The following is a 24,704-nucleotide window of genomic DNA, read 5'->3' on the forward strand; positions in this document are numbered from 1 at the left end:
CTTGAAAACACATTTTGAACTTCTTCTCAAGTTCTACCGTAGGGATTTGGCTGAAACTTGCATGAAATGATCCTAACATGGTCCCGACAAAGTATTGTTACATTTCTGGTTGATCCCAAATCGAATATGACTACCATGACACTATATGTAATTAATTTCCTATATGTTAAGGCCCTTGGGCCTCTTGTTTGAAATAAAATTTGTTGAGAGAAATTAAAAATGATCCTGACATGATCCTGACAAAGTGACACCATATATAATTAATTTTACTATTGTCAAGGTAGGCAGATGACCGTTAAGGCCCTTTGGGCCTCTTGTTTAAAAATAAAACCGGAAGCGAAGTTGATTGGCTGCCGTTTGCTCTACTAAATGTGTATACGGCGGCCATTACAAATGTGTGAAATAGAAGGGTCTCGGAAGTATTTCATTGTGCAAAGTTGTTTAATTTCATAAATGGGATGTAACATGGGGGCAGTGGAGTACATAAGATCCCAATATATAGGTATGTGTATGTTTTCCCGGCATTGCATGGACGATATATTAGAAATATACCGCTGACGTAGCGTAGGCCAAATCTGGCCTACGATTTCACATTTTTAAGAGGTACCGCGAGCTGACTATATATTAGGCAAAAAAAATATAAAAAAAAGCCTAATAATATAGGCAGGTTTAGCGGACTAGAGCAAGACTATCAATGTCATTATCATAAATATCTCCAATGCAGACTTTGAAGCTTTCTCTATCTAGAGACCCAACCGAATCTTTTAGATGATCAAACATACTTCTATCTATCTGAGTAGATGTCATATTGCATTCCTCATCATCCGACAAATTAACGACATTGTACGTAATGCTCTCACTACCCGGCATGACGTTGCGAGTATCCCATACAGTGGTACAGTGAACAAAGTTACGATATGACTTATATATTGATAAATTCTTGTTAATTATAAAACGTGGTCTATTTTTATGGCAAAAATATTACAAATGTCACATGCTAGAATGATTCGACACACTTAACGCCCATATTGGAGGATCAAATGTGTAATTTTTGAGGAGGTTTTAGCTTCAAAGTCAAGAGCGATGTAAACAAGACCTTTCACCATCAAGGGTGATCCTAGGCCATCGAGATGCATATTCTTATATAATACTTCCTAAATCTGTGGTCATCTTATATTATACTTGCTAAATATTTGGCCATCGAGATGCATGTTCTTACATTGTACTTGTTAAATTAGGCCATCGAGATGCATGTTCTTACATTGTACTTGTTAAATTAGGCCATCGAGATACATGTTCTTACATTATACTTGTTAAATAAGGACATCGAGATGCATGTTCTTACATAATACTTGTTAAATTAGGTCATCGAGATACATGTTCTTACATTATACTTGTTAAATAAGGACATCGAGATGCATGTTCTTATATAATACTTGTTAAATAAGGACATCGAGATGCATGTTCTTACATTGTACTTGTTAAAATTTGGCCATCGAGATGCATGTTCTTACATTATACTTGTTATCATTGGGCCATCGAGATGCGTGTTCTTACATTATACTTGTTATCTTTGGCCATCGAGATGCATGTTCTTAAATTATTCTTGTTATCTAAGGTTATTGAAATGCATGTTCTTAAATAATACTTGTTAAAATTAGGACATCGAGATGTGTGTTCTTAGATTATAATTGTTATCTTTGGCCATCGAAATACATGTTTTTACATTATACTTTTTTAATAAGGACATCGAGATGCGTGTTCTTACATTATACTTGTTATCTTTGGCCATCGAGATGCATGTTTTTACATTATACTTGTTAAATAAGGACATCGAGATGCGTGTTCTTAAATTATAATTGTTATCTAAGGCCATCGAGATGCATGTTCTTACATTATACTTGTTAAATAAGGACATCGAGATGCGTGTTCTTACATTATACTTGTTATCTTTGGCCATCGAGATGCTTGTTCTTACATTATACTTGTTATCTTTGGCCATCGAGATGCATGTTCTTAAATTATACTTATCATTGGGCTATTGAGATGCATGTTCTTAAAATATACTTATCTTTGGCAATCGAGATGCGTGTTCTTAAATAATAATTGTTATCTTAGGCAATCGAGATCCATGTTCTTACATCATACTTGTTATCTTTGGCCATCTAGGGGCTTGTTCTTACATCATACTTGTTATCTTTGGCCATCGAGATGCATGTTCTTAAATTATACATGTTATCCTAGGCCATCGAGATGCATGTTCTTAAATTATTCTTGTTATCTTTGTCCATCGGATGCATGTTTCTTACAATTATAATTGTTATCTTAGGCCATCAAGATGCGTGTTCTTACATCATACTTGTTATCTTAGGCCATCGAGATGCTTGTTCTCACATTATACTTGTTATCTTAGGCCATCTAGATACCTGTTCTTACATTCTACTTGTTATCTTAGGCCGTCGAAATAATGCTCTTTCATGATATACAATTATGGCCCTCTGTGGAGGGATACATCTAAAATTGTCTCCCTGGAATGTGTTATTTTCTCGAGGGCGAAGCCCAAGAGAAAATTATTCTTTCCACAGAGAAAATTTTAGATGTATCCCTAAACATATATAAATAATTATTTCATTTCACCGAAAAATATTAAAAGAATAAAAAAAAGTCATAAAGATATTTCCCAACAACGCTGCTAAAGGCTGCAAAAAAAAAGAGATCCCTGAGGGATCTTGGCGCCCACCAAAGAATGATGTATGTCTGACAATGGAAAGACGGATCTTTTCTCTGCTTTTCAACTTTTTCAAACATACAAACACATAAAATTTGAGACTTTCTGAGAAATAGTGGTAACAAACTTCAACTATCAAAATCCAAGATAACTGCATGGCGGCCATCTTGTTGACTGATCGGTCCCAAAAAGCAATATGCACAATTATGTGGATACTACACTATCTATCTGAGTAGAGGTCATATTGGATTCCTCATCATCCGACAAATTAACGACTTTATTCGTAATGCTCTTACTACCTGGCATGACGTACCGAGTACCCCATACAGTGGTACAAAGTTATGACTTAAACAACGTGGTCCATTGTCTATGGCAAAAATATCACATGCTAGAACAATTTGACACACTTACCGCCTAAATTGGCGATCAAATGTGTAATTTTTGAGGAGTTTTTAGCTTCAAAGTCAGGAGCAATATCTAAATTATTCAATGTCATGTAATTAAGTTTAATCCAATCAGAACATTCTAACTTATAATTAAAGTGAGGTATAATAATACTTGTTAACTTAGATCATCAAGATAGATGTTTTTACATTACACAAATTATCTTAGGCCACCGAGATAGATACAAAATGTTCTTACATTATATTTGTTATTAATTGCAATGGGCCATTATAATCACAACAATCAACATAACAATAACATATTTCTTTTCTTTATTTGGCATGCAATTTAGATTCTTTATTTGAAAATCCAAAATTTTCGTTAAATTTTCAATTCTTTTATCCAAATTAAAATCAAAGCTTAAAACTTTCTGTCAGGCTAGGATTTGGATGAGGTAACAATATTTTTAATGGAGAGTCATGGTACATCCATTGTTATGGTGGTATGTGCATACACTGGCTGTATTCAGTATAGGAGAATTAAATATCATATTTTTATAGATATTTTCTCCCTCCAATTCATGGTCCATTTTTCCTTTCAATAAATAATGAATGTGTAAAATGTCATTTACATTCTTGAAATCTTGTCAATGTATGCACAATGATCTGGTTCATATACTTCCACAAACAACCTTCATGAAAGATGGTGAAATCGTAATCAACAGTGAACTTGATTTGCAGTGTCATTAGCTTCCACAAGTCTAAAGCAGGTCCATAGTAACATCTCTATAGGTGAATACTTTCTGCAAATCAGAAAATAATGATGAATTTTAATAATCTAAAATCACTATAGGATATAATACCATTGTTATAATTAAGATAATCGCAAGTAAATTTAGACAATCGTAAAGTAAACTAGAAATTGTCATGGACAATTTGACAGGCTTTTCACAAATGAGGGTATCTAAATTTTTTGGCAACAGAGCAAAACATCTGAATAAAAACATACATGGAACAAAGAGAGATTACTCGTATTAAATTAACATATTTAGGCCAAACAAAATTAATTCTTAGTTTCTCAGGCCCCGCCGCATCGACATTTACCCCCCGCACCAACGTTTTTTATGCGCCATAACTAAAAATTAAAATCGAGACCGCCGCATCGAACGCACCCCAAATTTCCATTCGAACTCGCCCGAAATTTCCATTTGAAAACGCACCCGGAAATTGGCTCCAATTTTAGTATGCACCTTTCATTTCCGGTAAAAAATGGCTGCCGATGTCAGCATTTGCTCAAAACGGAATGTTTCCTCCCAGGATTATGTATTTTCAACTGGTTTTCTTTGGATATAGTGACGATTGAGATATTTAAAAGCTGTTCTTAAAGACTGAGTAAGAATTTACATTTTCTACTTGTGTTTTCATTGATTTTCATGTCCTTCAAGTGAGAAAAAAATAAAATGTTATCTGCTGCATTTGTTTCCAGAGAAATAAAAAATATTCCCGCCGCCCGCACTGACTTTTTAAAAAAGTGGCCTGAGAAACTAACAATTAATTTTTTTTTGGCCTTAGCTTATTTGAGAAAAAAAATTGAGACAGAATGATCCCCTGAAAATTTAAACAAGCGTGCAACATCTGTAAACAAGAGGCCCAGAGGGCCTGTATCGCTCACCTGGTTTGTAATGCCAAGTAATGTTCTGAATACAGGTTCATTGTTTCTTTTCTGAAGGAATTTTAATATTAACCTCTAAATCCCCTATTGGGCCCCACCCCTCCCGCCCCCAGGGGGTCAGAGCCAAAATTTATACAAGTTCTGTTCCCCTTCTTCCAAGGATGTTTATGGCCAAATTTGGTCACAATCCAAACAAAACTCTAGGACAAGAAGTGATTTATAGGATTTACCTCTATTTCCCCTATTGGGCCCCACCCGTCCTGCCCTCGTGGGGCCAGAGTCAAAATTTTTACGAGTTTTGTTCCCCTTCCCCCAAGGATGTTTGTGGCCAAATTTGGTTACAATCCATGCAGAACTCTATGACAAGTAGTGATTTAAAGGATTTACCTCTATTTCCCCTATTGAGCCCCGCCCCTCCTGCCCCTGGGGGACCAGAGCCAAAATTTATACAAGTTCTGTTCCCCTTCCCCAAAGGATGTTTGTGGCCATATTTGGTTACATTCCATTCAGAGCTCTATGACAAGAAGCGATTTAAAGAATTTACCTCTATTACCCCTATTGGGCCCCGCCCCTCCTGCCCCCGGGGGGTCAGAGCCAAAATTTATACAAGTTCTGTTCCCCTTCCCCCAAGGATGTTTGTGGCCAAATTTGGTTACATTCCATTCAGAGCTCTATGACAAGTAGTGATTTAAAGGATTTACCTCTATTACCCCTATTGGGCCCCGCCCCTCCTGCCCCCAGGGGAACCAGAGTCAAAATTTATACAAGTTCTGTTCCCCCTCCCCCAAGGATGTTTGTGGTCAAATTTGGTTGCAATCCATGCAGAACTCTAGGACAAGTAGCGATTTATAGGATTTACCTCTATTTCCCCTATTGGGCCCCGCCCCTCCTGCCCCGGGGGGGACAGAGCCAAAATTTATACAAGTTCTGTTTCCCCTCCCCAAGGATGTTTGTGGCCAAATTTGGTTACAATCCATGCAGAACTCTATGACTAGTAGCGATTTAAAGGAAATGTTGACGGACGGACGGACGGACGGACGACGGACGCCGCGCCATGACATAAGCTCACCGGCCCTTCGGGCCACATCTGTAAAAAACCTATCAAATTGATAAATTCTTCCTGTTTTTGCGAAAGTTATACTATTCTGGTCAAGGTCATTCACATTAACAAGCTTAGTAGGGCTTTGTCTCAAGTGCTGCAAGTCCAATTTCAGGTCTAAGGTCTTTCAAAACTTCACAAGAGGTTATTTGAAGATTTAAGAGATTTTCAGCCCACATGACCTTGAATGAAGGTCAAGGTCATTAGGCAGCCATTTATTTCAGCATATCATGCAGGCCTAATATTAGGTCTCTAGGCCTTCCAATAACTTCTGAAAAAGTAATTGGAATATTTTAGGGTTTTTGGCCCCTGTGACCTTGAATATAGGTCAAGGTCAATATTAACAAATTTGGTAGGCATTTATGTCAGCATGCTACATGCCTAATATTATGTGTCTAGACATTCTAGAATTTCAAAAGATTTCTAATAATTTTGCAGAAAAATTGCACTTTCAACTTTCACCCTTATTTACAACTGAAAGTTCTCATTTTACAGAAAAGTAGTAGCAAAGTTAATTGTTTCACTTTCAATTCTACATAACATATCCAACAAGAGATCCCAGAGGGAGCTTGGCGCCCACCTAAGAATGATCAATGTCTGACAAACGAAAGAGGGATTTTTTCTCTGCTTTTCAAACTTTTACTACATATTACTAAATACGAAATTTGAGAAAGATTCTTTGAGTATTTTCTGAGACATATCAGTAACAAACTTCAATTATCAAAATCCAAGATGGCTACCTGTTGGCAATCTTTTTGACCAATCAGTCAGAAAATGCAATATGCTCAACTAAGATCCTAGTGGAACTTACAAATAAAATTTGAGACAGATCACTTCAGTACTTTCTGAGAGATAGTGGTAACAAGCTTCATCTATCAAAATCCAAGAAGGCGGCCTGTCGGCCAACTTGTTAATCGATCGGTCCATAAATGTGATATGCACCACTAGGGCCCTAGGGGAATCTACATATGAAATTTTAGAGCAATACCTTCAGTACTTTTTGAGAAATAGCAGTAACAAACTTCAATTGTCAAAATCAAAGATGCGGCCTGTCGGCCATTTTGTTGATTGATTGGTCCCAAAATACCATATACACAACTAGGGCCCTATGGGGAACCTACATGTGAAATCTGAGAAGAATCCCTTCAGCATTTTCTTGGAGATAGCGATAACAAATTTCAAGTATCAAAATCCAAGATGGCGGCCTGTCAGCCATCTTGTTGACCGATTGGTCCATACATGCAATATGCATAACTATGGCCCTTGGGGAACCTACATATGAAATCTGAGAGATCCCTTCTGTACTTTCTGAGGAATAATGGTAACAAGAATTTGAATAACCCACCATCAAAGAAATTGGCTATGTGGTTAACGAGCTACGTCTGTCTCAAAGAGCTGTACTACAATCAGAAGAACTCTGTGACCTTGGATGAAAGTCAAGGTCGTTCATTTTTTCAAACCTGATAGTCAACTACCTAAGCATACTTCATGCACCACATCAAGCTTCTATACCATGTAGAACTTGACAAGAAGTTGTTTTTGTGATTTTAGACGAAAATAGCATTTTGCATTATTGGTCATGATCAATGATCAGCCAGAAGTTGACATTTTAAAGAAAAGTACAATTACAAAGTTTCTCCATATATTATTCTAAATAACATATAACAAAATGAAAGAAATTGGCGCAGTGCATGTGGTTAACGAGTTATGGCTGTCTAGGTTAAACCGGAAGTGACATCATTGCGGCCATATTTGAATTTAGTTGAATCAACACCATATTAACAAGAATTGGTCTTTTGCAAGTTTGGGCTTGATCGGACTGATGGAGTCAGAGGAGATGTTTAAAATATAATTATCAAAATTTGCCAAAATTGCTTAATCAATTTTAAAATATGAAGACATCAAAACCTTCAGAATGACATACTGCATCGATGTAATGCAAAACGTTGACTGATAGAGCGCTCACAAAATCAGGAAGAATAATAAGAATAATAATAAGAATAAGAAACTTAAAGAAAACAATATGTCTTTTCACCATTGGGTGAAAAACCCTAATTATCAGTGAACCAATACCTGCAGCAACATGCATTTGCTCATTATACAATGGACGCAAGCCATATTTTATATTTACTTCCAATAGCAAGCGTGAGATTTGAATGAGTATGGAAAGTTACTAAAGAGGTGTTGAAAACATACCATTAAAATTTTTCAGTTTCCATAGCATGACGGAAACAATACATATGAATTCCCTCTTCTGAGCCTTCTCCTTTGTTGATTACAATAGCTGGAATACATTCATCATTGAAATCATTACCTGTGAAGTAAAAAACGTATACAAGTCATTAACATAAAATGTCACTTTTCCTGTTGGAGTACACATTACTTAGATATATAGATGATTTTTTCCATAAAGGAAATATGTATGTTATTTAGAAATTAATTTGTTGAATTTGAAGAATTTAGTTCTTTCCTGATTCTACTACAATGACTGTTTTTTAATTTTTCAGCTGTAGTTGCCATCCAAAATATATATAAATTGTGAAAACATGAAAATTTTGACAATTTTTGTCTATTTTTTGCTATTCATTTTTGTCTTTGAAACAATAGAGCGCATCCTTGAGCAAACTTAAATCTTTACTGAGAATATGTATGCACTTCCAACACATCCTTAAAAGAAATATAAAGTTTGTTCACCGATGCGTTCTATGGTTTTTAAAACAAAAAATGGCCAAAATTGTCAAAAAAGTTCACATTTTCATAATTCATGCATATTTCAAGTAGTAACCATGGCAACTGCAAAATTAGACAAGAGATCCCAGAGTGATCTTGGCGCCCACCAAAGAATGATCTACATCTGACAATGGAAAGAGAGATCTCGTCTCTGCTTGTCAAACTTTTTCAAACATTCTACGTATAAAATATGAGAAATAGCGGTAAACAAACTTCAATTATCAAAATCCAAGATGGCAGCTATCGACCATCTTGTTCACCGATTAATCTCAAAATGCAATATGCACAACTAGGGCCAAAGGTGAACCTGCATATGAAATTTCAGAAAGATCATTTCAGTACTTTCATGAGAAATAGCAATAACAACTTTCAGTACCAAAATCCAAGATGGAGGCCTGGTGACCATCTTGTTGACCAATTGGTCCCAAAATGCAATATGTACAACTGGGGCCCTAGCTAGGGGAACCTACATATGAAATTTGAGAAAGATACCTTTGGCCTTTTCTGAGAAATGGTGGTAACAAGAATTGTTAATGGACGGAAAGATGGACCAGGAACAAAAAGAGATGGTGAGCTAAAAATACATCACGAAAATCCCATTTCTATTTGAGTACTGCAAAAATATCAAGTAATGGTTATAATAATATGAGCAGGTTAGTGACATGGTCATCGCTTGTTTATCTGGCGAACTGTCAATACCGGAATTAAGCAGATGCACACGCATCAACCGGAGATGGGTCAAAGTCCAACATATGCATGCACCTATCTTAATAAAGCCGCTTGGCTCAGCCATCAGCGGATTTAAATATATAGTAAAGTCAAACTTCTCATCAGGAAAAAAGTACTTAATGAGATGTGAAAACTATGAAATATCACAAAGACTAAGTCACAGGGGAAATGTTTTGTTACATTAATTGTTTGGAGAATTTTAGACATGAGAAAAAACTACCCATAAAAAATTGTCAATTATAGCTAGATTTATCTCTATCAAGACAAGCAACAATTCACCAACAACGGATCGATATTTAGGCACATGTCATAGCTATATATCTTACATTGTAAGAGTAGTTTACATATAAATAAATACTAACCGATATAAAACTGGATGTCATCGTAATTTTTCAAGATCCATTCCATGTATTTTTGAGAGTCTTCTTTGAAAGCTTTCACCGAGTCAGGATCTTTTTCCATTTTAAGCTTAAGTAAACTGAAACATCAATTGTGAAAATGCTATAGTTCACTATTAAAAGGACCACATAGTTCTTACAACAAGAGATCCAGAGGCCTAGGGCCTATATTGCTTATCTGGTATTTATTCGGCCCCACATCTCAGATCCCCACGGAGTAAATCCTGCATAATTTTGAATCCCTAGCTACCCAACAAGAATGCTAGAAATGCAATATAAGTGCAATCTGATGCTTACTTTTAGAGAATAAGTCATTTTTATGAAAATAGGCAGATTGACCACTTTGAGCCATGATCCTCAGGCACATCAGACCCCAGCAGGTCCTGATCAGTCCAACCATTTGTATAATTTTGAGTCCCCATACCACAAGCATGCTGTTAATGCAATGACAGTGTTATCCGATGCTTAGTTTCAGAGGAAAAGTTGTTTATAGTGCTGCAATGATACGCTTCCCCCATGATACATATCATAATAGGCATTAATCAGTCAAAAAGAGATATTTTCTACTCTTTCACTGTCAATTCTACCCCTTCTTTTTCAACAACAGGTCCAGAGGGGCTGTATCATTCATCTGGTTTATAATGCAATATAATGTTCAGGAAACAGAATCGTTGTTTCTTTTCTGGAGGATTTTAAACAATTAACTCTACAGTCAAACCTGTCTATAACGACCACTGAAAGGGAGACAGAAAAACGCTCAATATACACAGGTTGCCTTTATAGACAGGTTGGGGCTTTTGTGCCAACCAGCGAGTCAGTAAATAAAACAGAATTATATTTACCGTATTTTCCGGACAATAAACCGCACCTGTGTATAAGCCGCAGAGGCCCTTTTTATGATTTTTTTCAGGTTTTGTACACGTATAAGAGGCACCGTTATATAAGCCGCACCCAAAAGTTAGACCCATGCACCCACGTAACCATCTGTGTATACGATCAATCTCTATTGAAGTACGGTAATGCTTCTCTATCGTTTAGAATCACGAAAACTGTCTGTAAACTTGTACTGTAAATATATATCAAATAAAACTCACTATGATGTAAATATCTTTAGCAAAATGGAAATGGTTATGTTTCTGTTCGTTGTTTATTCTGCCATTACGTATAAAGCCTACTTGTGTAAAAACAAACATGGCAGCCGTACGATTTCACGCTTACTCTCTCTCATATTTCAGCATACCGGTTTAAATACTTTCTTCAGTATGTATAGGATTTTATTTTATCTCTATTTTGATATATTTCGCATAATTATTATATTGATGGGTAAAGGATTACTGTATTATCAAGGCTTGCATCATTAACCTAAAACTGACTTCGTTTAGAGTGTTCTCTGTCAACTTGCCATCCCATGATGCAATTCACCGAAGCCTTATTTTTGTAAACTTCCGGATATTATTTTGTGGTTTCAATTTGCCGCTACAGAAATTGATTAAATGATTTTAATATGACTGTGTGATGTTTTACACTCGGTATTATGTTTTAAATTACATGTGATTCACGTGCATAAACTTGATTGCTGATTATTTCATTAAAATCACGGCGACAGGATTCCGAGAAATTCCCTTGTTGACCGACATATGTTTAACACATGTGCAATTTTGAGTTATGCTTACTCTCGCTCAGATTTCAGTACGCCGGTAAAATACTTTCTTCAGTAACGTTATACTTAGGAATGGATTATATTTCTTTTTTGATATATTTTGTGTATTAAATATATCTTTGTTGAAAGAGTTACTGTATCAATCGACTTCATTTAGAGTGTTCTTCCACTGTTTGTTAACTAGGTTTCCGATAATGCAATTCACCGAAGCCTTATTTTTGTAAACTTCCAAATTAAGACCTTGTGGTGTTTGCCGCACTAGAGATCAATCATATACATGATGTTTTATAGACTGTGTGATGCTTATAACTGTTTTATAGACTGTATGATGCTTATAACATCGCTATAATGTTCTATGTAACATGTTAAACACGCAAATAAACTTGATTACTGATTATTTCATTGAAATCACCTACAGTGACAGGATTCTGAGAAATACACATGTTGACCGAGTGTAACACATGTGCAAGTTATACAGGGGTGTAAAAATCCAATAGCCCGACGCCCCGGGGCTACCAAATTTTCAGCTTGGGCTAGTGGAAATTTTAGCCATACTAGCCCGGGGCTAGTGACTTTTTTCAAAGATATTTCAAAACGAAAAACATCAATATTAAGTCATAATAACACTTTAAAACATTGCAATTCTATATAAAAATTCATATCTAACTTTAAATCTTAATATAAAGTCATGTTGTATAATTTATTTACGATTGTAGACCTCCCGATCACCACAGTGAATATAGTGATGCATAGCATTTCATGTGAAAGTTACGTAATTTGCAACACAAGTTCTAGAAAAACAATATACAAACCATCAAATAAGTCATCTCAGCTATCAGATCAGTAAATTTTAATTGTTACAAAAACGATGTTAAAGAACTGGAATCTATTCCTCAAAAAGTCGGCAGCAAAGCCATGCCTGCAGCAGGCAGCCATATTTGTTATGGTTATTCTAATATCCGGGTCAAAGATCGGGAATCCAGGATCCGGTTTCAGGATTAAAAAAAAAAATTGTGTTCTAGAAATATCACAGATTAAAGATTTTCTTAATGTTTATTTGAATTTAAATAAAAAAGTAGATGCAAATAATAAAAAAAAACTCACTCAATTACAAATATTTGAATTTATACAGTATAAAAAATACTGGTATTATAAATTTTCCGGTTTTTTTTTTTAAATTTTCCGGTTTTTTTTGGCTGGGCTAGTAGATATTTAGGCCGGGCTAGTGAAAATTTGGTGTCTACTAGCCCTGGGCTAGTGCTTTGAAATAAATTTTTACACCCCTGTTATAATTAGCCTTCATATTAAATTTGAGAAAGATCCCTTCGCCAGTTTTTGAGAAATAGTGATATCAAACCTTAGCTATCAAAATCAAAGATGGCCGCCTGGCAGCCATCTTGTATTTCCGATCAGCCTCAAAATCTGTATGGCACAACTAGGGACCAAGGGTACCCTCCATGTGAAGTTTGAACAAAATCCCTTCAGTAGTTCTCAGGAAATATCGATAACAAACTTCAACTGCCAAAATCAAAGATGGCTGTCTGGCGGCCATCTTGTTTTTCCGATCAGTCTCAAAATCTGTATGGCACAACTAGGGACCAAGGGTACCCTCCATGTGAAGTTTGAACAAAATCCCTTCAGTAGTTCTCAAGAAATATCGATAACAAACTTCAACTGCCAAAATCAAAGATGGCTGTCTGGCGGCCATCTTGTTTTTCCTATCAGTCTCAAAATCTGTATGGCACAACTAGGGACCAAGGGTACCCTCCATGTGAAGTTTGAACAAAATCCCTTCAGTAGTTCTCAAAAAATATATCGATAACAAACTTCAACTGCCAAAATCAAAGATGGCTGCCTGGCGGCCATCTTGTTTTTCGGATCAGCCACAAAATCTGTATGGCACAACTATGGAACAAGGGGACCCTCCATGTGAAGTTTGAACAAAATCCCTGCAGTAGTTTTTAAGAAATAGTGATAACAAGCATTGTTTACGGACGGACCACGGACGCAGGGCGATTTGAATAGCCCACCATCTGATGATGGTGGGCTAATAATGTGGACGGTCATCAGTTATGTTAAATTGGAGTAACAGTACCGAATTTATACTGAAAATAATATACATGTATATCTATATTGTTGCCTTTGAAACTTTATCAATAAAGTTTACTAAAAAACAGAAATAAATCAATGGTATTTCTGATATATATTTCTAAATTATAGTATAAGTGCAGATTTAAATTCATTAATTCATTGTCGATCCTTTTGTATCATACCGAGATTTAAATACTATGATATATGAACATTTATCGTATAATCGGAAAAGTAACCCCATAAAGTGTTAAAATGAACAAGAGGCCCATGGGCCTTAACGGTCACCTGAGTTAGAATATATAATGAAACAAATAATGAAACAAATTAAAGACATATATTCGCTATATGCTGGGCCTTGAAGTTGGTCAGTGATTTATAAATTTGACTTTTTTGACTATGAAGAGAATTTGCTTCCATCAAACCTGTGAACTAAGAGGTATTTTTTGAAATTTTAATCATTTTGACCCTGTTTGGTCCTGCCCCTCTGGTCCCCCAGGGGGTCATCGAGGACGGATATGGATGTTAAAATGCTATATCTTAGGCTAATAATTCTAATCAAGTTTTACTAATTTCCTATGAAAATTGGGCAAATAATGTTCACAAATATGTTTTTCCTATATAAACTATAGTAAACTTGACCCCATCCCCAGGGGGAAACGCGAGACCCCAGGGTCATATATATATATAATTCACAATTTTTGTAAAGGACCTTAAGACCTTTCTATTTATGAAAAGTATTTGATTCTACCATTTCCAGAATTTTAGAAGAAGATTTTTGAAGTTTTAGCCTATTTGACCCCGTCCCTAAGGCCCCTGGGGGTCAGTCAAAGAAAATTTGTTAATAGGATTAAATGGCCATCTCATAATGATAATTCTGACAACATTTGACTCATTTCCTATTACAAATGACCAAATAATGCTCAAAAATGTGTTTTCCCAATATAAACTATAGTAAACTTAACCTCCTCCTAGAGACCCCAGGGTCATATAATTCACAATTTTTGTAAAGGACCTTACCACCTTTTAATCTATGAAGAGTATTTGATTCTACCACATCTGTGAGTAGAGAAGAAGATTTTTGAAATTTTACTCAATTTTACCCCTTTTGGCCCCTCCCACAGCGCCCTGGGGGGGGGGGGGGGGTCCGGTGGGGACCATATAATTCACAATTTTGATTTGCCTTATAAGGTTTGTGCAAAATTTCATTGAAATTGCTTTAGCAGTTTTGGAGAAGAAGTCGAAAATGTTAGAGCAGGTTTGACTGTATTTTGAAATAGATCTAGATGTTTCAAATCCTTCAGAAAAGAACTCCCCTATAGGGCCCTATTCTCATGGGATCAAGAGCCAAGATTTATACAAATTTTGTTCCCCAGAGGAAATTTCTGGCCAAATTTGGTTTCAATCTATGCATAACTAAATGAATAGTAGTGATTTAAAGGCTTTACCTCTATTTCCCCTATTGGGCCCCATCCCTCCTGCAACCCGGGGTCAGAGCCAAAATTGATACAAAGTCTGTTCCCCTTCCTCAGAGGATATTTCTTGCCAAATATGGTTAAAATCCATGAGGAACTCTTATATTAGATCTATGACTAGTAGCGACAGGCCAGGTGAGCTCAAAATACATACTTCTTCATTCTTTCTTTCATAAAGGATTTGACATCTTTTTTGGACATCGTTGTTTCTTCTAATTTGAAGTCCAATACCACATTCACTCCTACTTTGCCTTCAGCTTCTTGAAGCTCCTCTTGTTCTTCCTCTTGTGAAGCATTTGCCCCGATATCATAGTCTCCAACACCGTCTTCTTTTTTGTTCTGTAAAGAGTCGGATCTTTCATTATCAATAGTATTTCAGATAATACAACGGCAACCACAGGAAAAAAGGGCACGGTTGCTGGCATGGGTTTAGAAAAGGCCGTAACAAATGACCATCAGGGGGGCACCAAGATGGTACTGATATAGACCACCTCCTTCACAATTAGGGGTGTAACAACACATCAGACTATAGATCAATATATTGCGATTGTATGCCTCTCAACTTGATCAATCGATGGCAATTTCAACAAGAGGCCCATGGGCCTTAACGGTCATCTGATTACCTTGGCAATAGCTGTATAGGAAATCGAAATTTATTAGATATGGTGTCAGGGTTGAAAAATAAAAACAATTGGTCATGACCATGTAATGATCATTTCATGCAAGTTTCAAACTGAATGGGTAGAACTTTAGAAGAAGTTCAAAATGTGTTTTCAAGATGGCGGCTTTGGTGGCCATCTTGGTTTCTGGGTAACCCGACAAATAACAACACTTTGTTGGGACAATGTCAGTAACCTTATAATTATTCAGACAAGTTACAGCAAAATCGCACTGGTAGAACTTGAGAATAAGTTCAAAATATATTTTCAAAATGCAGGGGTGTAAAAATCCACTAGCCAGACGCCCGGGGCTACCAAATTTTCAGCTTGAATTGGGCTAGTGGAAATTTTAGCCATACTAGCCCGGGGCTAGTGACTTTTTTCAAAGATATTTCAAAATGAAAAACATCAATATTAAGTCATAATAACACTTTAAAACATTGCAATTCTATGTAATATTCGTATCTAACTTTAAATCTTAATATAAAGTCATGTTGTATAATTTATTTACGATTGTAGACCTCCCGATCACCACAGTGAATATAGTGATGCATAGCATTTCATGTGAAAGTTACGTAATTTGCAACACAAGTTCTAGAAAAACAATATACAAACCATCAAATAAGTCATCTCAGCTATCAGATCAGTAAATTTTAATAGTTACAAAAACGATGTTAAAGAACTGGAATCTATTCCTCAAAAAGTCGGCAGCAAAGCCATGCCTGCAGCAGGCAGCCATATTTGTTATGGTTATTCTAATATCCGGGTCAAAGATCGGGAATCCAGGATCCGGTTTCAGGATTAAAAAAAAAAATTGTGTTCTAGAAATATCACAGATTAAAGATTTTCTTAATGTTTATTTGAATTTAAATAAAAAAGTAGATGCAAATAATAAAAAAAAACTCACTCAATTAAAAATATTTGAATTTATACAGTATAAAAAATACTGGTATTATAAATTTTCCGGTTTTTTTTGGCTGGGCTAGTAGATATTTAGGCCGGGCTAGTGAAATTTTGGTGTCTACTAGCCCTGGGCTAGTGCTTTGAAATAAATTTTTACACCCCTGTAAATGGCGGGAATGGTGGCCATCTTGGATTTCAGATCAACACAAAACATAAAAACACTTGATCAGGACTATGGCAAGGATCATTTCATGCAAGTTTCAGCTAAATCACACTGGCAGAATTTGAGAAGTTCAAAATTCAAGATTTTAGAATATTTGACCCCCGTGACCTTGATAGTTGGTCAAGGTCATTCAATTTCACAACTTTGGTAGCCCTTTATCTCAGCATGCTACTGGCTAAAGATGAATACCCTGGACCTTTCGGCCAGTTTAAAGTACTTAAAAGATATTAGCCTAATTATTGACCCCTGACCTTGAAAGACCTTTCGGCCAGTTTAACTCTGCCCCACAGACATGTAGTGCAACAATGTATACATATACTGCTGCAGCGAACATTGTTGCTAGGCAACATACACTCAACACATACAACTGTTTGATTTTGTTATTTCCTCAGGCAGTTTATGATTATGATCAATTTTTTCACTTAATGAATTGAAATTATTGTACTGACAACATTTTTAATATTAAGGTCATAAATGTATACATTTTTGAAATCATTAAGACTTCATCTTCAATATGGTATGAATTTTATTATTGTTTTGTTTGATTTTCAGGCAAATTTCTATATTGAATATTGAATAAGAAATAAAAACAACTATTTACACAAAATAAGGTGTTTCTTATTCCTTATTGTTTCATTAAGGTGTTTCTTATTCCTTATTGTTTCATAATATAGTCACAGGAACCAACATATTTATTATAAAATTCTACTGTTCACCTTTTTAGTTGTGTGAATGGTAAAGAAAGTGGCAACCTTCTTTATATAAATGGACGTTACACACTCTGCAATCAAAGTATGTTTCTCTCTGCTCTTTCCTTATCAGATTTTGACGACTTTTCCATCGTGCGAAACCATTTGTACTTTCCACAATTTTCGGCAAAATTTCTGAATTTATAAACACAAGGTAATCCTAAGCAGTTGCAGTTTCAGTATCAAAATTATCGGTAAATACGGGGCCGTTAGGCTGCGAAAATGGGCGGATAATAACATCGTGTAAATCAGTACCCAACCATTCATCGTCGTTAAAAATCATGGCCGACTCGTCGTCAGATTCACCTCCCGATTTCTCGGCATCAGAATTGTATATGTTCGGGATTTCAATGTCCGATTCCCTATCATCATCTCCATAATCGTTATCACCTGAAAACCATTCAAATTCATCTATATGAGAGTTGAACACGTCCAAAATATTCTATGTATCCGGCAAATCATCGGCCGTCGCCATATTTGCTATCACTTGGTTTACTTTTGTTTTCGGTGTATAATCAGTAAGTCAGCACATTTCAGTGACGTATTAGCATCTAATTTTATTGACCAATCAGTAATCGACACGTTTCACACAGCTTTTGAGCTTACGCAATCCTGAGGCCCCAGCAACACACTCTTAAAATAGCATGTCGCTCAATGTCGCTTCCGAGGAAATCCTGACATGGTGTTCGCGTGCGCTTCTGAGGAAATGAAGCTATGGCGTCGGAAAGAGCTTACACGGAAATAAAGGGAGGATGTCAGATGGGGCTTATGTGTGGTAAAGAGTTAAAAAAGTACTTAAAAGATATTAGCCTAATTATTGACCCCTGACCTTGAAAGAAGGTCAAGGTAATACATTTAAACAACTTTGGTAACCCTTCATCCCAGCATGCCACAGGCCAAATAATTTTAATATGAGTACCCTGGACCTTTTGGTTAGTTAGAAGTCCTTCAAAGATTTTAGCTTATTTGACCCCTGTGACCTTGAAAGTAGATCAAGGTCATTTACTTTCACAAATTTGGTAGCCTTTCATCCCCGTACTATAAGCCTAATATGAGTTATCTGGGCTTTATGGTTATTGAGGAGAATTTGTTCAAAGATTTTAGCCTATTTGACCTCTGTGACCTTGAAAGTAGGTCAAGGTCATTCATTTTCACACCTTTGGTAGCCCTTCATCTCAGCATGCCACAGGCCAAATATGAGTACTTTGGACCTTATGGTTAGTTAGAAGGAATCCTTCAAAGATTTTAGCTTATTTAACCCCTGTGACCTTGAAAGTAGATCAAGGTCGACGTCATTCACTTTCACAACTTTGGTAGCCTTTCATCCCTGCACTACAAGCCTAATATGAGTTATCTGGGCTTTATGATTATTGAAAAGAATTTGTTCCAAGATTTTAGCCTATTTGACCTCTGTGACCTTGAAAGTAGGTCAAGGTCATTCATTTTCACACCTTTGGTAGCCCTTCATCCCAGCATGCCACAGGCCAAATATGAGTACCCTGGACCTTTTGGTTAGTTAGAAGTCCTTCAAAGATTTTAGCTTATTTGACCCCTGTGACCTTGAAAGTAGATCAAGGTCATTTACTTTCACAAATTTGGTAGCCTTTCATCCCCGTACTATAAGCCTAATATGAGTTATCTGGGCTTTATGGTTATTGAGGAGAATTTGTTCAAAGATTTCAGTCTTTTTGACCCCTATGACAAGGTCATTCATTTTCACAACTTTGGTAGCACTTCATCCCAGCATATTACAGGCCAAATATCAGTACCCTTCGCCTTTTGGTTATTGAGAAGAAGTGGTTTGAATGAAAAGTTTATAACCCTTAGGGTCAGATGACCTAAAAATTAAAATCAGTCTAGTTGATGTGTGTTGTTTTGTTTTATTTTTATTGAAGGTTTGTTATGTGCTCAAGATCGTTTTGACAGTGGAAAATCTTCTAAAATGAAGAACGAAAAACGTGCAGGAGGACCCTTTTTCCTTTCAAATGTGCATTTTTAACATTACAGTCGACAAAAATGGGGAAATGTTTGATTTCCTGCGCCCCTGTACAGTACAGTATAGGTACCTGTGTTTGTGTAACCACCAAATTCCTGAAATAATGTCTTTGTGTTTCAATACGAAACGATTATACCATTAGATTTATGTGAAATCAGCAATCATCGCTCTTGAAGTTAGCGAATATGTGATTTTGTGACTTTGGTAGAGCGGGGCACCAGTTCAAGATCGCAGGTTCATTCTTACAGTATATCGTTTATGCTAAATCAATATGTGTTTAAACATATCTATTTAACAGTTATACAGGTACTTGTAAATCTTTGTTTAATGGCTATGACTGTTCTGTCCCTCTTTATTTTCCCCAAATGCTATCCATTCATGTATCACAGCCTCGAGCTCATTGACAAGAAATATGCAAATTTATACAATAGATGTATATGAGTTCCACAGGGCTGCTTAAAGATGCTCCACCGCCCACAGAGCATAAATGATATTACTCATTTGAACAATAATTGGTGTTTAATCATGTATATATATGCCTAATTAACACAAAAAATAATATAAAATAATTTATTTCGTCTTTGGTGCATGCGCAATCAGTACTTCATTCTATATAGGATATAGTGTCACGGAATTTGAAGCCCAAACTTTTCAATGGTGGTAATGGTGTAAAGTAAGTAACTTTTGTAACTGAAGAAAAATACTAAATCGTCTGCTCCTGTTTTTTATAGTGAAAAAATACCATTTGTCAGCGGTGGAGCATCTTTAAGCTTAGGCTCTGCAAAATAATCCTCAAGAATTTACTCAGCTGTTAATTTTCTATAGTTGTTTTATGGTAGAGTATTTGAGTAAATTTCTCAGTTGAGTAAAATTCTTAACTTTTGACAAAAAAAATTGTCTCAGAATTTTATTTCTTTACAATGCCGGACCCTGGTGTTTGAGACAGCTTAAGTATCTTATCCACAGAGTTGAGAATGAAATTCTCCTGTCTCAGCCCAAAGTGGGTGAAAGATTATTGCTCCAGTAATACTGCATTGCATGCACAGTTGGAATATATACGTATAGCACAATTAACTATTGAAACGAATTTCGTCCTCGTCTCTACTTGAGGGTTCCTCACTCAAGTCTATTATACTGGTTTGTGATCACAGATCAATAACTCAATGCCTCAATACAAGTTCATACATATAATTCTGGTTCTCCAGATACAGAGTCACAACATGTAATCACACTCTCTATCACTTTAATTACTATACAATTAGAGGTTGTGCCAGAATATAGAAGTTATAAATGGTAGCGAGTACAAATGTACAATTATCTAAATTGATAGTTAAACTCCCAACTTACACTATTACTGTCGTGTCGGTCTAACCGTTGACAAATAAATGATGTAATACCTCGGTATGTGGAGCGACAGTATTATCAACTGGTCGAGTGGTTCTGTCAATTGTCTGGATTGACGGAGTTTAGATAGCCTACCAGACGTCGGGCGATAGAGCGAGTGGGCGGAGTTTATCCGACAATGCCATGCATGGCTGCGCCTGATAAGAAAAATGTGTGTGGAAGATCTTATGGTAACAGAGTACTGACGGACGGTAACTTCGTCGATGTTTGTCCTTGAATGTTTGAAAAAACGGCACATTCTGAAACATTAACAGCCGATAAATCTGGAGTGAATTTAAAGTACTTTAGACGGCATTGATATTTAAGAAGTAGATTAATAAAGAAACAAGCAGAGGTAAACTTACCGCGAGCAGACCTCACGGCTGCAGCCATTACGTTGTTCTCAAAGTAGCCTAACGTTTGTGAGCACATTCCCAACCATGAATTATACTAGCGATGACGCGAAAAGTTATCCAGTCTATCCCAGCAGAAACATGGACAGCAGCTCATGAAAACGGCATTATCGCATGTAACCCTTAGACTGCTAAACGCAACTATATATGCGTTGGTTTAAATGGCCCTCAGTGCTACACGCGTAAAAAGACGTTTTTTTGACTCGAGTTTTCAACCGGCAATCCGATCATCAAATCTCCCTCCTGTTGCTAAAATTATGACTGAAAACGAAAGTAGAATGCTTCCGATTGGTTCTAGTGTAATTACATTCGATATTCTCGGGATTATACCCTAAAAATAACCACAGGTGTGGAGGAATTAGAACGGTATACTGACTCGTCAAAATGGCCGCTCCGATAGATCGAAGTGATGATGAAGAACGTGTACAACAGTTCTTTGCTACTTTTTACGTTGATAACTGCTATGGGTTTTATCCAGATTAAGTGATTTACACCACTGTTGGTCAAGTCATGATGCATTTGAAAAACAATTTTTCAGAAATTGTTTAGGATCGTTTTCTAGTTATAATGTCTAATTAACTTTCACCTGAGTGAAAATGACTAACCTGGACTCACCTGAGCTATAACAATACTTTTAAGAGTAACTTGCAATTGGTCTAAGATAGAGATAATATGTGGTGCATAATGCAAATGCATACACTATGTGATGATAGACCAGAAATTAAACAGGAAACTAGCTTCTTTCCTTTATGAACAATTATCAAGATTTTGTTTGTGAATATTAATTAGTTTTAGACCTGGATTTTTTTCAAAGACTTAATAACCAAATGAAGTCATATGCTTCTTAATACTAAGGTTACTCTATTAAATTGGTTTTATTTCATAATTTTAATTGAGTTTTCTTGTTATTATTTGATACAACCTAATATTTTTACCTTTAGTCACCTGTATTGTTACCTGTATGCTTAACGAGAAGTATATTTGCGGAATAAACAACATTAATATAAACTACAGGCAATAACAATTTTCATATAACTTTTATTCACATAATGCAAATAGTTTTCAAGATATAATCATTTGTAATTAAGTTATCATTTCCCTGGATTTTACAAAATTAATGCAGCACTGAGAGCCATTACTATACAAACCATTGCAGCAGCCTAAGGGTTAGTGCCAGAGCTTTCTTTGAAGAAACGTCTTGTAAAAACTGCGGGCAATAGAAAGTATGGACACATCTGCAGTTCTTATGAATACGGTAATACCCGATGAGTTCAGAATAGATCTAGTTCTTAGGAGTACGGTAATACCCGATGAGTTCAGGATAGATCTATCACACGTGGGTCACACATTATCACACAATATAAGCCACGCCCACCAACCAATCAACTCGCCTTTAGCATTATATTGTAACCCAGTATGCAATAGTATTGCGCAAGTTGCGCAGCGAGTACATCACTGTCATCGTCAACGGTTAGACCGACACGACAGTAAATATGTTTGACAATCATCAGTGTAAAAGTAGATATGTTATATAACTTTGTGTTATGGGTACTTACACAGCATTTTATCTTGATCATTCCAGGATGAGGATCATCAAGTGTAATGGGGTAGCTGTCAGAAACAAATTCAGTTCCTAGGAAAGAAAGTACAAGAAATATAAATAACAAGATCCAGTTGCTTTTGCTGGATATTTTACATTCTGAATAAATACCAGTCCTTAAGCTTTATGCCAATAAACAGCCATGATGACAATGATATTACATGTATGTAGATTTTATTTGTGCCTTTTTATTACATGTTGAAAGGACCACCTGAAATTCAGAAGGACCACTAGAAAAAATAGTTGGTGGTCCTGCTGACCACCTCATAAAATAAGTTACTATCTAACCCTGACAGCAATCCCTATTGAGATTCCTCCTCTAGACTCTTTCATATTCTGACGTTTGATAGATGTCTCTCGTCGGAATCCCTACTCGAGCCTTCTAAACTTTATTCTGGAAAATCAAGTCAGGTTGACCTACCTCTTGTAAGGGTCTATTACAGAAATAATCCAACTGCAGTGGTTCCCAAACTGGCACACATCGATAGTGGAGATATTTTTCTCTCAAAACGCACATATATTATGAAGTGACATGTATTGAAAACAAAGAACCATCTCATTTTGCAAACGATGTCTTGTTCGATCGCTACTTTGTGCAGCCATTTTGAAAGTCCCTCGCTGTCACATGACCACTATAGGGCGTTTCAGATAATGCCTATAACACTGAATGGAATAAGGTTAAACAGGTAATGAATTTTATTGAACCAGACTATAGCGGTCACATGACAGAGAGGGACTTTCAAAATGGCTGCTCAAAGTAGTGATGGAACATAACATTGTTTACAATATGGGATGGTTCTTTTTGTTTTTTTATATGTGTCACTAAATAATATATGTGCCGCACACAGTGCGAATGAAGAGAAAAATATCTCCACTAGCGATGTGTGCCTGTATGGGAACCACTGCAGTTGGATTATTTCTGTAATAAACCCTTACAAGAGGTAGGTCAATGCAACCTGACTTGATTTTCCAGAATAAAGTTTAGAAGGCTCGAGTAGGGATTCCGACGAGAGACATCAAACGTCCGAATATAAAAGAGTCTAGAGGAGGAATCTCAATGGGATTAACCCTGACAAGTCACCAAAAATGACGTCAAAATAGTTTTATGTCAGTAGTAACAATATATGATCTATAATTTAAAACTATAACAAAAATGAATTTGGACCTAAAACAGATCGCTGCTGATCAGTGAATAAAGGAGAGATAACTGATAACTTGTTTTAGAAAATTTGAAACAGTCACAAAATTTTTGTTTTTTTTTTTACTCATAATTATGGTATTTTTTTTAATTTAACAAGAGATCCCAGTGGGATCTTGGCGTCCACCAATTATATTGTCTGTAGTTTCAACTAAAACATTACTACTACGTTATAGAATGACGTTGGCTTGAAATAAACATCTACGTATATACTAGTTTTAGCTGTCTCGATCGGCAATAAAAATTGTCAATACATTCTAATGTGAACGTGATCTTTATACAAATATCCATGAAACCTAAAATTTGATATCTATTGAATATATCTTACCTGTCATCAAATCTTTGTAGACAAGCATTTTGGTTGATTTTGATGGATTGTTGTCCGAGTATTTCACAACAACACCGATACCACCAGAGCCAGACCGGAAAAGGAAGTGCAATAAGAACTCCTTCTTTTGCCAGGTGATTTCGTGTACGCCGTCTCCGCGCCCGTACCCAATCCCCACACCGGGAATTAAGTTTATTAACGATTTCTCGACAATGAACAATTAAGCTACAATAATAATTTTGGTATGGTTAGATTTTATTTATCAATTTTACATCATTGTGACCAACATC

The 24,704-nt window shown here is 36.1% G+C and overlaps 1 protein-coding gene across 1 annotated transcript; it reads right to left on the reverse strand.

Annotated features, from left to right (window-relative positions):
• Nucleotides 1-3,427: 3,427 nt before the first annotated feature.
• Nucleotides 3,428-24,564, reverse strand: LOC138307868 (uncharacterized). The gene is made up of 6 exons (XM_069248787.1): nt 24,415-24,564; nt 22,845-22,921; nt 15,117-15,301; nt 9,704-9,819; nt 8,079-8,196; nt 3,428-3,914 (listed from the first exon to the last, which is right to left on the reverse strand). The coding sequence occupies exons 1-5, from the start codon at nt 24,440-24,442 to the stop codon at nt 8,081-8,083; spliced, it is 522 nt and encodes a 173-aa protein (XP_069104888.1). The 5' UTR covers nt 24,443-24,564; the 3' UTR covers nt 3,428-3,914; nt 8,079-8,080.
• Between the last annotated feature and the right edge of the window lie 140 nt (nt 24,565-24,704).

This window comes from Argopecten irradians, chromosome 14 (genome assembly GCF_041381155.1).
Source record: "Argopecten irradians isolate NY chromosome 14, Ai_NY, whole genome shotgun sequence".
In the NCBI taxonomy this organism is placed as follows: domain Eukaryota; kingdom Metazoa; phylum Mollusca; class Bivalvia; order Pectinida; family Pectinidae; genus Argopecten; species Argopecten irradians.

Excerpts from the sequence above, each read along its gene's own strand:
- LOC138307868 (XM_069248787.1), bottom strand. The coding sequence starts at position 24,442 with ATGCTTGTCTACAAAGATTTGATGACAG. Across the intron at positions 22,922-24,414 it reads CTACAAAGATTTGATGACAG|GAACTGAATTTGTTTCTGAC; the intron begins GTAAGATATATT and ends TTTCTTTCCTAG. Across the intron at positions 15,302-22,844 it reads TGATCAAGATAAAATGCTGT|AACAAAAAAGAAGACGGTGT; the intron begins GTAAGTACCCAT and ends GACTCTTTACAG.